Source organism: Triplophysa dalaica, chromosome 4 (genome assembly GCF_015846415.1).
Source record: "Triplophysa dalaica isolate WHDGS20190420 chromosome 4, ASM1584641v1, whole genome shotgun sequence".
NCBI classification, from domain to species: domain Eukaryota; kingdom Metazoa; phylum Chordata; class Actinopteri; order Cypriniformes; family Nemacheilidae; genus Triplophysa; species Triplophysa dalaica.
This window is the reverse complement of record NC_079545.1, coordinates 1,694,531-1,706,805: the sequence shown is the minus strand read 5'-3', so window position 1 is coordinate 1,706,805 and position 12,275 is coordinate 1,694,531. Positions and strand designations below refer to the sequence as shown.

Sequence of the window (12,275 nt, the reverse complement as noted above, 5' to 3'; positions counted from 1 at the left end):
CTAATCTCAAAATCTGCAAAGAGAACCGGTTAAGGCGTGTTACATAAGAAACACCAAACTTCCTTCCTTCCTTTTAGCACGTGTGTGGTCTTTATGGTAAACAAATATTTGATGAAGTAACATTCATCATCTCCCTTCACACACTTGTGTAGATGCCAAATGACACAAACTTGGCGCGTTTGAAACACACTGTCCAGACACTAACAAGAGGTTATAAACCATAATAAAATATATATTTTTATAATATTGAAGACAAGAGGCAATAGTTTTGGAACAGTATCCTTAAATATATGTGTAAATCAACATTAAGTAAAACCAGACATTTTAAATTCAATATTTTGTATCAAGACTCTTGAGTAGACTAAAACCCAAGCGTAAGGTTTCGTGTGCGCTGCGCAGACCGGTCAGCGTTTGACAGCGAGTATCGCGAGAGCGTTTCAAAAGCGTACAGTTGCAAATCACTCTCGCGATATTTGCTGTCACACACCGACCGGTCTGCGCGGCGTAGCATGACATCGATCACACCTTCTTGAGCGCAGGAGACACGAGACGCTTTCTCTTCCCTTTCGTCAAACACCAGGAAGTGATGCGAACACGTATGTTTTTCTAAAGCATCTGCCAGGATTAATATCGCTTTATGTACTTTATTTCGACCTATTGTGATCTGCGGTAACGTCAGGTTGTGACGTACTATGTGTTTGTGCTGGTGATATCATTACTTTCGGGTAACTGTACACTAAACTTTGTGAAAACTTTATGAACTAAACCTAATGCATAATATACGTATATGAAAATGCATTCAATTTATCATTAAATTCCTTTTATTATTAATGCGGAACATGAAGCGATACATTCGCGTCGCTCTTATGTTGCAGTTTTTTGCGGTTCACGTCAGAAGATGTATTTTAATGTTACTCTTGATATGACTTTATGGTGTTGCAGGTGGAGCTGTCAGTGTGTCAGCTGGTGCCCGTCAGTCACCCATCATGTCAGATATGAATGACAACTCTCTAAATATAAACTTATTAAAGGAATCTGTGTTAAAGAGGCTCTGCGAGAGTCTCGACAAGGCCAACAACAGAGGATGGAGAAAACTGGGGGAGATCGTGAAAAATGACAAGCGATTTAAAATGAGGTAACAAGACATAAAAACAAACTACAGTATATACTTGAGTTTTTAACCTTTACTATAGTAAATACTATAATAGATCTTTACTACATTTGACTATAGTACATGGCTGTCAAAATATCAGATTTTCACTACATAATTATATGTGTTCTATGGGAATCTACTATAGTCAATTGAAAACCCAGTAATTACTGTTGTATATTTTACTATAGTAAGGTTCAAAACACTCATTCATATCCTCTGACAGCATCCTTCAATGAAGTGCATAGTTGACAAAATGCTCGTCTGTTTTCAGCATTTTAAGACTAAAATTCACTTTTTGGTATCCCTGTCTCACCCGTACAGTGTGGACGATATGGACTTGTGCTCTCTGAAGGTTTTGGAGGTGGATGGCAGTCCGTCCCGTGTGATGCTCAAGCACATGGGAGATCAAGGCTGTGTGTTGGGTGATCTCATGGGGTTTCTACAGATAATGGGTCATACGGACGCCCTTCAGTGTCTGAAACCTTCAGGTAAACTGACTCCCTCCCGTGTTTCATATTCTTGTACTTTAGAGGGGGTTTTTGTAGGTCAAGGATGTTTTTTCTGTGTAATGGATTTAAATACCTAGAAATAGTCACTTGAGTGTCATCGCAGTTTTATCAATATATATTTCTGATATTTATTATTTAAAATGTTATTGATGGCCAAAACCAAAACGTTAGTCATGTTGATTTATGTACATATATATCATTTTCGAGTGACGTTTATTTTAGGGCTGTCAATCGATTATCCATCTAATTTTTAAAGGCACTGTAATTTTAAAGTGGAAATAAATTAAAACTAAACCAAAAGTTAAATAAAATAGGGCTGTCAAACGATTAATTGAGATTAATCGCATCAAGAACAAAAGTTTACATAATATATGTCTGTGCGCTGTGCACATCAATTTTGTCTTTATAATCACATACACACACTTGTCTATATTTAGGAAAATATTAAATGAACAAACTAATAGTTTATATATAATTGGTAAATAAATATAATTAAATATAATTGGTTTATAATTGTTGGTAAATATGAGGGCTGTCAATCAATTTATCACATCCAAAATAAAAGTTTGTGTTAACAGAAAATATGTCTGTGTACTGTGCATATTAATGTTGCATTTATGGACACACACACATGCATAAATATGAAAAACTTTATATATAATTATACGATTGGTAAATATAAATAAAAACATGTAAATATGCCCTGTTTTTGACAGCCCTATTTTATTAAAGTTTTGGTTTAGTTTTAATTGATTTTCCACTTTGCATTAAGTTTCAAATAATATTTAGGCCTATATATTATTTGAAATAACTAAAGGATTGATATGACATCACAAGGCTTGTGATAAATAACTTCTTTACATGCTCCAGTTTCAGAGATTATAAAAGTTGTTATTTTACATCTGACTTTGTCCCCTCAGGTATTCAAATCCTTGTCCACCCGCAGTCGGTGGCGGTCAGTGCCGGACACAACCTCCGTCTCAGCTGTTGCGCTGTCGGCTCTTCACACGTGCAATTCCAATGGTTTAGAAAAACAGAGGAGGTGTGTAGAAATAGATAAGTATAAATAGAGAAACAATCGTGCTATCGATCACTCGTGTCATGCTATCATGGTTCTAACAGGTACATCATAGCTGCTCCCCTGATCTGGTGTTCAGTCCGGTTCAGTTGAAAGACGCTGGGTTTTACATCTGTAGAGTCAACTGTGGAAACTCATGTGAGTTCAGTCACTGGGCCCAAGTAGACGTCCTTGATGTTCCACCAAGATACGGTAAAATATTCCTGTTCAACATGACTTCTCTATGAAGTGTCACAGAGTTGTTGTATGTTTAGGAGCATTTAATCAAAATGTTTTGGTTCAGGTTTAGTATCTCTGCCATCGGAGGGACGGCCAAGGGTTCTCATTCAGCCTCAAGCTCAAAGGCTTCTGGTGGGAGATTCGCTCTTTCTGGAGTGTGGCGCTGTTGGCAGACCCCTACCACAATATCAATGGTACAGAAATGGAGTGCCAATCAAAAAAGCCACCAAGAGGAAATACAATGTAAGATGAAACAATAAATACAAATTTTACTGAAGAGAATGAATTATTATGAATTATATCTCGCTTTTGAGACGTGTGTGTACATTTTATATTTCGATGGATGACTGTGAATTGTTTGTTCAAGATCTATTAAAACATACAAAGATTGAATTCTCTGTTTTGTTGTTTAACTATAGGTTCAGTGTTTGAAGGCGGAGCACCAGGGGAGATATCGCTGTGAGATCTGTTGCAACGATGAACGCACATGGAGCAATGAAGTTGACGTTATTATTGGTATGAAAGATGTTTTCTGCTATATATTTATTTATTGGTTAGAGTAACTCGGCAGATATCTTGGTTTTTGAGAGGATTTTATTACACAGATAGTTCACCCAGATATGAATATTCTTCATTTATTCGCCCTCATGCCATCTCCGGTGTACAAGTGACCCTGGACCACAAAACCAGTCATAAGGGTCAATTTTTTGAAATTTCGAGACACTGTAGCAGGCCGTTGCTAAGAAGAAACAGGTTTATTTTAATGCTCTCTGTTTGCTTTCTGCTGTAATGATGTTGTGGATAGTTGATGAACCCGAGATTCAAAGCTTTACCAAACTTGAGTGGGTATTCCTATAGAGCGGCAAGGGCGAGCGAAGTTTGTAGGCGTGTCTCCCGCCATTTTTGTTCGCGGTTTTGCGGCATCGACACACAAAAATAACCTTTTGATATGATTACAGTAGGAAATTTACAAAATGTCTTCACGGAACATTACCTTTCCTTAATATCAGAATGATTTTGGCATAAAAGAAAAATTAATTTAGTGTTGCTACAGTATGAGTTGCACATAGTCAGAAAGAAATGTTTAGTAAAATGCAATGTAAGTCGCTTAGGATAAAAGCGCCTGCCAAATGCATAAATGTAAAAGTAACGGTGCTTCAACATTTCGCAGCGTTTTCCAAATAAAACGATTGGTTTGGTTTCAACAGAAGTAACAAATTCAAATAAAAAGTGGCATGGTGTGAGGGTTAGGAAATGACCAGAGAAGGTTCATGGATTGGGTGAGCTCTTCCTTTAAACTCTTAAGAAAAATAAAAGCAACACGTGGGGCTAAGCTGCTCAAATTCTGTTTCCTCATCAAGAAAGTGCTTGCCATTCTGAAATGAAACAGCCACAGGTAGCGATTCATATCTCAAAAGCGACGGAATGCTCTGAAGGTAGATGAATCAGCACGTCTCTCGTACGTCTGGGGACTTCAAACTGAGTCTGCATGAACAATGAATGCATGAAAGAAAAACAATGGGGTGGAAGTTTTTTTTTGGTTTGGAGCGCCGTTCTAAGCAGACGAATGGACTTGATTTGTATTCCATGCCTTTGGCTTTCTCTCTTAACTAGTCTCACTGAATGATCTGGTGAAGGTCACAATCTTTAATGGAAATTGTCTGCATGAATAAATGTTGGTACTCTGAGATTGCGATCAAACATGGATCATTTCTTAAACGGGGAGAATGAAATGTCTTTTTCTGACATCATCAGTAACTTTCTTTCTCTTTGATTTTCCAGACGATTTTTTGACCAACGACCAGTGTAAGTTCTTCTGTTTCCATCGTAGCTATTTTTGAAGATCTCTCATATACCGAAAAGCACAATCGACTCATTGTGGTTTCCTTCCTCAGATTACAGTCTTGAAAAACCTTACGGTGAGTTGATCAGAAGCATTCCTGATGTATACTAAAATGTCTGAAGGCTCCTCGGTGAACATGGGGCTTCTCTCAACAGCTACGGACAAAGTGGCTCTTCTGATGGGTAACCTCACATATCGAAACCATCCACAGCTGAAGGCTCCGATGGTCGACGTGTATGACCTCACCAATCTCCTGCGTCAGCTGAACTTTAAAGTGGTGTCGCTGCTGGATCTGACTGAGTCTGAGATGAGGAACGCTGTGGAGGAGTTCCTGTCTCTGCTTCATAAAGGAGTCTATGGTACTGTAGTTTTAAAGCAGCATCACAGAAAACGTTCTTTCAAGGGAATGAAAATGGTATTTTGGAGTGAACCGGAATGAAGTGAGTCCGTCAATTCCTTCTCTTTAGGTCTGTTGTATTACGCCGGACATGGTTACGAAAACTTCGGGCACAGTTTCATGGTGCCTGTGGACGCCCCCAATCCGTACCATTCTTCCAACTGCCTCTGCGTCCAGAGCATCCTGAAACTGATGCAGGAGAAAGAAACCGGACTCAACGTTTTCCTCCTGGACATGTGCAGGAAAAGGTCAAATGCAACTCATATGGAATCAGTTACCGGTCAGGTGCTGGAATCTGGCTAAAAACAAGCATCATTTATCGTTTCAGAAATTTTCATGATGACGTCATGCCAAACGTCATGCTCAAGGTCACTGCCAACATTGTGTTTGGATATGCAACGTGAGTAACAGTTTCTTTAAAGGGACAGTTGACCCACAAATTCTGTCATCATTTATTCATCTCTAGTGATTCCTGACCTGTATCATTTTTGGGGGGATTCGGTTGAACACAAAGAAAGGAGTTTGGAAGAACGTTAGTTGTAAAGCTCCATTGACTACCATAGGAAATTAGAATAGAGTTCCTTTTTCATTTTTCCTTCCAATGGGAGTCAATGGTGCCTCAGAAATGTGAGTTGCTAACTTTCTTCCAAATATCTTTCTTTGTGTTTAATGTTTACAAGTTTGGAACAACTTGAGTAACTGATGACAGAATTGTTATTTATGAATCAACTATCCCTTCAAGTATGAATATGCATGTCTTTTTTATTGTTTTGGACTGATTGTCTGCTTTAGTAATTGTTTTTTTGTGTAGGTGCCAAGACGCTGAAGCTTTTGAATTGAGTTCCAGTGGATTCACCAATGGAGTGTTTGTCAAATTCCTGAAGGGACGCCTCCTAGAGGACGAAAAGATAACTGTCCTGCTGGACAGAGTTGCTGAAGGTGAGAAAGCCAAACCGCTTTTTAGTTTTAAATCCAGGTTCATAAATTGATTGACTGACTGAAAAGTGCAAGAGTCGACATCTGTTTATGCTCAATTGTTACACAATAGATATGGGTCAGTTTGACCCCACAAAGGGTAAACAGGCTCTGGAGATCCGCAGCAGTCTGTCAGAGAGACGGTCCCTCGCCGATTCAATCCGTCCTGGAGAATATTCCCACCCGGGTCACGATCTGCTCTGGATTAAAGCACACGGTAACATCAACTACCTGCCATTGTTAGAATAATGGACAGATTCATCAGACGCAAGCGTCTGGCCCGAGGTTAACTTCGGGTCGGTGTTTGTTGAGTGGTCTGGCTAGTTATTAACGTTAATGTACATTCATATTTCATTGTATTATAATTGTATAAAAATAAAGGATTTGTTAAATGGGTCGGTTAACTTTGTCGCATTTCATTTAGCCAAGAGACGGTTCTTCTGCTGGTAACCCAAAACGATTGTGGCTATACGTACTTTTAACATTTACTTGTTATTTCTGTTGTTTATTATCAGAAATAATCGAAATCATTCTTTGCAGTTGAAGTCAGGTTCGGGCCACAAAAGAGGCATAAGCTGTAACGTTTGCTAACATTGTTGCTTTAAAACTGTACACGATTCTTCTGGGTTAACGAATAAGCATCATCTTTTTGCCTTTGTGTCTTAACGCAGAACTCCCAGAGAGTAAAGTTTTGGATTATGATTGTGGCGTTCAGATTAAAATGGATTTTGCTGCCGAGTTCTCCAACGTGCTGGTCATCTACACCAGCATTGTGAACAAGCCTGAGGAGATGCTGTCGTGTCAGGCGCACATAACTAACCTCCCGCTGGTGAGATTAATTTTATCATTTCAGTCATGGTAGCAAATATCCACCGTCCTTTGAAAGTTTAGTGTCACTCAACAAAGATGTGTTTCATGATTTTAACAATCTTCTTAAAGTGACCCGTTACTTCTGTATTCTGACACGTTACCGAGTGAAAAGAGATTTTTAAAGGAGACAATTAGTGGGCATGCCTTGCGTTTTTCACCCTGAATTTACTGAATTGTGTAAAAACAGCTGTTGCATTGATTTTAAAATGAAACAGGCAGCAGACTGACAGTTGAAGGGGAGGAGTTAACGGATGCTCCGCCCAAGCCATGGATAGTTATTTCAGGGCAAAAGTGCATTTCAGATTTTGAGGGTACATGAACTTTAAAAAGACTTCTATTTACTATAAGCGCTTCAATATTTCATGAAAAACAAGAATTGTCATTTTTTATTTCACTGGGACTTTAAATATCAGAATGTTTCAAATGAGTTAGGATTGTTATCAGCTCATTACAAAATGAAAATATGTTTTTAAATGGAGGACTTGAACTGAATTGTCCACGCCAAAAATGATAGCATGTATAAAGTAGACATACATAGCATAGCTTTCAGGATTTTTTTGTCATAACATAATTCACAATAACAGTTGTAATATTCAGCAATTTTAGTGTTTTATTTCTATAATATGGATGAAATGAAAGAATTATGTTGTAGATAAATGTTTTTTTCTACATGTATTTTTCTTTTGCAAAGAAACATTTAAATCATAATGTCTATTCCATAATGCTTTGATGGAAGATTTAAACTACAGCAAAACATGGAGGAGGAGAGTGTATTAACATTCTCTATCATCTCAAATTAAAGGAGCTGGATGTCGATCCCAAGCTGATGAATAAGGAGACTGTTGAGGCGACGGGAAGCTTTTTATTATCAGGCAGTCTTCCGCAGCACTGTCTCTACACCCGTCTCGGCTCAATACAGAAGCTCAGGGTAACGCCAGTCCTCCTCAAAACTCTTACACCAGTCAAGAAAGTGTATTCTTCCGATACTGATTCTGATTCATAATAAATATAACATTACTGCTTCATCTGTGCCTGTTTCTTAGGACGAACTCGCATTCACGGTTTGTCTCCAAGTCCAGTTCAAATCTCTGGACGACATGGTCGAGTGGAACATGGACGTTAACATCGGCAAGCCTCTCACTGCTAAACTGGATCTGAATCGACCCGCTAGGAAGAACAGCTGCCAGCAGACGTGTCTGATGCCCCACAGCCCCTCGACCAGCCCGAGCCACAGCCCCGCGTGTGACCGCCGCTTCTACAGCCCGAGCCTCTGTTCCCCTCAGCATGCCGCCAACCCATACCTCAACGTCTGTGAGCCTCAGTTCGGGGCTGTGGGGGGTCACGGGTACAACTTGGGCGTTCCAATGCATGGGGATCATAGATATATGTGCCAGAATGTGCCAAGTTCACCTTTGACCGCGCAGAGTATTCCTATCGAGACCACTGAAGACATGGAGGACATGCAGAACGATTTCATGAGTAGTTTGCAGTTCTACAATCATCCCTGTTGATGTAGGTGAGGCTGAAGATCGACCATTTTTGGCAATAAAAAGGAAAACTGATGCTTTAAATAACATGGACCACGTTATTTTTGTTAATTGTTACAATTGCTTTTAGTTGTTGTTGTTAAATGATACATTCTTTAACGTATCACCTCATCGTATAATGTAAAAAACATTCTTGTAACAGACATAAAATTTGAGGACAGACATTTATAAAAATAAATAACCTTTATTTTTCAAATAAATAATCCATAAAACACGTGTCACGGTCTGTGTCATAATGGCCACTCATGCTCGAGAAGCTTTCAACATTTACATTTACTTATTGAATTAAATAAATAGATAGTAATTTGATAGTTTAAAGTAAAATAAGGTGAAACCAGATGATGAATTAAAACCTGAGTTTCCCACATCTCTCAGAATATGAAATTCTCGACACATCACATAACGGTGCATTTCTCCTCAGCCTTGGATTTCATCTCCACAAATGTGGCCTGAGCTTTTTCCTTCAGCTGATCCACATCCATGTTCTGAAGATTCTGCATGATGGACTCTTTCTCCTCCTCCTGTGGAGCGTCTCCATCGACCATCTTCATCAGCTCCTCCGGCACATCAACATCATCTCCAGCCTGCTGGATCGTGATGTCATCCTGTTCACTCTGAGGAGAACCAATCAAACTTCAGCAAAACCTATTAGCAGTTGTTTTTTTGGCCAAAACTAGTACATTTACTCTTCAAACCATTAAGACAATTCTGATAGTTGAAATCCATTGAAATATATGCCTAAATGATTTTCGAAAAACTTCAGTTAATTTGACAATGTTGTCTATGCAATAAACTGAGATACGTTTACTTAACTAAAACTTGACATAATTAAAAACTAAAATTGAAATAAAAATAAATGTAACTAAATAGCAATATAAAAAAAGTTAATAATAAAACGACAACAGCAAAATCCTTAAAAAGAACTAGTGAATATAAAATGTGTATATACAGCAAGTACATATATATTTATATTTATATTAGGGCTGCCAAACGATTAATCACATTTAATCACATCCTGAATAAAAGTAAGCGTTTACATAATATGTGTATTGTGCATATTAATTTTGTATTTATAAACATATATACGCATATATTTAAGATAACTATATAAATGTTTCCATATCATTTCAATTATTGATAAATATACATAAACACATCTAAATATTTTCTAAATATATATATATATATATATATATATACATGTATGTGTATGGTTTTGTGTTTAAAAACACAAAATTAACATCCACAGTACATAGACATGTATTATGTAATGTGATCTGGATGTGATTAATCGAGATTAATCGTTTGACAGCCCTCATTTATATAAATAAAAGTCAAAGAGTTCATTCAAAATACTAAAAATTCAATAAAAAAGAAGGAAACAACTCTTCACACGAACAAATAAATGAAAAAAAAGTGATAGGAAAGAAAAGAATAAACAAGATAAAAAGAAAAAAAAAAATTAATTATGCTTTCATGTTATTTCATAAATGTAAGTATCAAAGTATGTGATGTATCATATTTTATTTACATATCTAAGTGTTAATTACAGCCAATTGTTGTTTGATTTCTTGTTCACTGTCCTCTGACATCATCACTTGTATTATACCATTAGTTATTCATTTATCTTCATTAAAAAAGACGTGAATCATCACGAAGCATCAAAATGATATTTACTGTTAGAGTTCATTCAAGAGCTTGAGACTGTAAGCCATGTATATCCAGACTAAGTCCACTATTTTATGAGTTAATCTCTTGGCAAAATCATTCCAAAGGCTGATCTCACGCAATGGCAAATGGCACACACCTGCTTTCTGAACCTTCAACTGATGCTATTCATGTGCTGCTTAAAGACTCTTGAAGGACATTTGTTACTAAATGAAGCATTACAGTGATCTCTTACCTTGGGAAGTCTGTATTTGTCTCTTAAACACGTCCTCAGACAAGCCCTCTCTGCTTTTTTAGTTAGATATTCTGCATCTCTCTCCATCCTTGTTCCAAGGAGAAACCAGATATACGAATAGAAAACAATACACAATCAGAAATTAAGAATGATAATACATGGCACATTATCAGGCCCTATCCACTCTTATGTATCTGTGTGTCCACAGTATTGTGTTAACTGCCTGTTAAATAAGAGTTTTATAGGCAGGTGTTTTCTATCAGACAGCAGTCATTTCACAGCTGCTAAACACACACACACTACTATAGTGCTATAATGTTATTTTAGTGGATTTTGAAATGAAATTCAAACGTACTTCTCCTCCACCACCTGCTTCTGGTATTCCTCATATTCCTCTCTAGACATCCCATCGTGAGCCATTTTGCCAGTTGGTTTCGCTTCGTCTGGATGGGACCGGATAATCTTTTAAACTGAGAGAAATTCTGCTTTCCTTTTTTCACTCTTGCCACAGGATTGGTCAGATTAAATCCAATGAGAGGCTTTTCTGCATGACAACCCTGCGGTCAAGCTGCATCACAGAGAACATCCTCAGAATGACCCCGGTCAAAAATGCCCAATTTAATCAGCTTATCTGAGCCCTTCATTTGAATTATTAGAAGAAAGATTTATAACATTTGGAAATTGTTTAGGTTGGTACTTCATATATTTTCCTTTTTCAAGCCTGATGTATGATGCATAAGACATGGAGGGACCACCATTGGACCATGTGCCCCTCTTTCAACCACAAACACACATATATTTTAAATGGCCTAAATTTAATCTCATACCCCCACTCCTTAATAAGTGCTTGTATCTACAGTATAGCAAACTTTTTAATTATAACATTTCCATCCTATCAAATTTAGTTTGGAATTGATGTACTTTTAATGTTAATATTAATTATAGAGAGATCAACTGTATAATATGATTCATATAAACTGCTAAACAAATGAAAATAAGCAATGTTCAAAAACATTCAAAACAAAATGAATGAAACAGGATTGAAAATAAATATAAAAAGAAGTTATTAGTTTGTTTTTAATTGGATTGTAGCTTAATTAATATATCTAAATTATTATTTATTTTTGTAATTGTATTTTTAATGTTAATTCAAATTTGGAGGAGAAATTATTTTTTTATTTAATTTCAAAGAATAGCATTTTTGTGTGCTTTCGTTACGTTAATATTTAGTTGATTATTTTTGATATTGCTTTTATTTATTTCAGTATTGTTGATTTAGTTTAGTTCTTATTTGGCTTCCTTTAATAATTTTACTATTTACTATTATTATTATTAACAACAACAATAGTAAGTCAGCATTTTTATTTATTTATTTTTTGTTATGTTTTTCAAATAATACTTGGTTAAATTAGTCATTTATTAAATATTATATTACATGTATAAATAGGTTCAGTTAATTCAATTCAATTCAATTTATTTATATAGCACTTTTCACAATGTGCATTGTTCCAAAGCAGCTTTACATGAGCAAATACGAAAAACTGAAAAACACAGAAAGGTAAGACACAGCACAGTGCATGGGGTTTATAAAACAAGCAAGATCATATAATAAATAATCTCTAATAAATAAATAAATGCAGTCTCCCAGTGTGCAAGCCAATGATTGATTAATGGAGAAAAAATAAAAATAAAATAAACTATTAGTAAACTATAGTAATCTTGCTTATGGTTTATTTGAAACAGAGTTGACCTATTGACCTTCACAAGGCTAAAATATGTGT

General features: G+C 36.5%; 2 protein-coding genes across 5 annotated transcripts; one reads left to right on the top strand and one right to left on the bottom strand.

Moving 5' to 3' along the window:
* The first annotated feature begins 497 nt into the window (after positions 1-497).
* malt1 (MALT paracaspase 1) lies at positions 498-9,140 on the top strand. Of its 4 annotated transcripts, XM_056747227.1 has the most exons (19): positions 498-596; positions 943-1,135; positions 1,475-1,641; positions 2,583-2,704; positions 2,785-2,932; positions 3,024-3,202; positions 3,379-3,475; positions 4,321-4,395; positions 4,742-4,765; positions 4,855-4,878; positions 4,958-5,161; positions 5,270-5,447; positions 5,528-5,599; positions 6,011-6,138; positions 6,248-6,391; positions 6,846-7,003; positions 7,847-7,972; positions 8,088-8,560; positions 9,013-9,140. In XM_056747227.1, exons 1-18 carry the CDS (start codon positions 587-589, stop codon positions 8,553-8,555), a joined length of 2,517 nt encoding a protein of 838 aa, XP_056603205.1. In that variant the 5' UTR covers positions 498-586; the 3' UTR covers positions 8,556-8,560; positions 9,013-9,140. The 4 variants fall into 4 exon arrangements, with proteins under 4 accessions (XP_056603205.1, XP_056603204.1, XP_056603207.1 ...); XM_056747226.1 differs by lacking the exon at positions 9,013-9,140 and having other exon boundaries at positions 8,088-8,805; XM_056747228.1 differs by lacking the exon at positions 9,013-9,140 and having other exon boundaries at positions 584-725; positions 8,088-8,805.
* On the bottom strand, positions 8,987-10,914 carry cplx4b (complexin 4b). The gene is made up of 3 exons (XM_056747230.1): positions 10,850-10,914; positions 10,495-10,582; positions 8,987-9,205 (listed from the first exon to the last, which is right to left on the bottom strand). Exons 1-3 carry the CDS (start codon positions 10,912-10,914, stop codon positions 8,987-8,989), a joined length of 372 nt encoding a protein of 123 aa, XP_056603208.1.
* Between the last annotated feature and the right edge of the window lie 1,361 nt (positions 10,915-12,275).

Coding starts and splice junctions, on each gene's coding strand:
- cplx4b (XM_056747230.1), bottom strand. CDS start 10,914: ATGGCTCACGATGGGATGTCTAGAGAGGAATATGAGGAATACCAGAAG. Junction 10,583..10,849: donor AAGCAGGTGGTGGAGGAGAA/GTACGTTTGAAT, acceptor CCTTGGAACAAG/GATGGAGAGAGATGCAGAAT. Junction 9,206..10,494: donor ACAAATACAGACTTCCCAAG/GTAAGAGATCAC, acceptor GGTTCTCCTCAG/AGTGAACAGGATGACATCAC.
- malt1 (XM_056747227.1), top strand. Junction 4,879..4,957: donor CAGTCTTGAAAAACCTTACG/GTGAGTTGATCA, acceptor TTCTCTCAACAG/CTACGGACAAAGTGGCTCTT. Junction 5,448..5,527: donor CTGGACATGTGCAGGAAAAG/GTCAAATGCAAC, acceptor TTATCGTTTCAG/AAATTTTCATGATGACGTCA.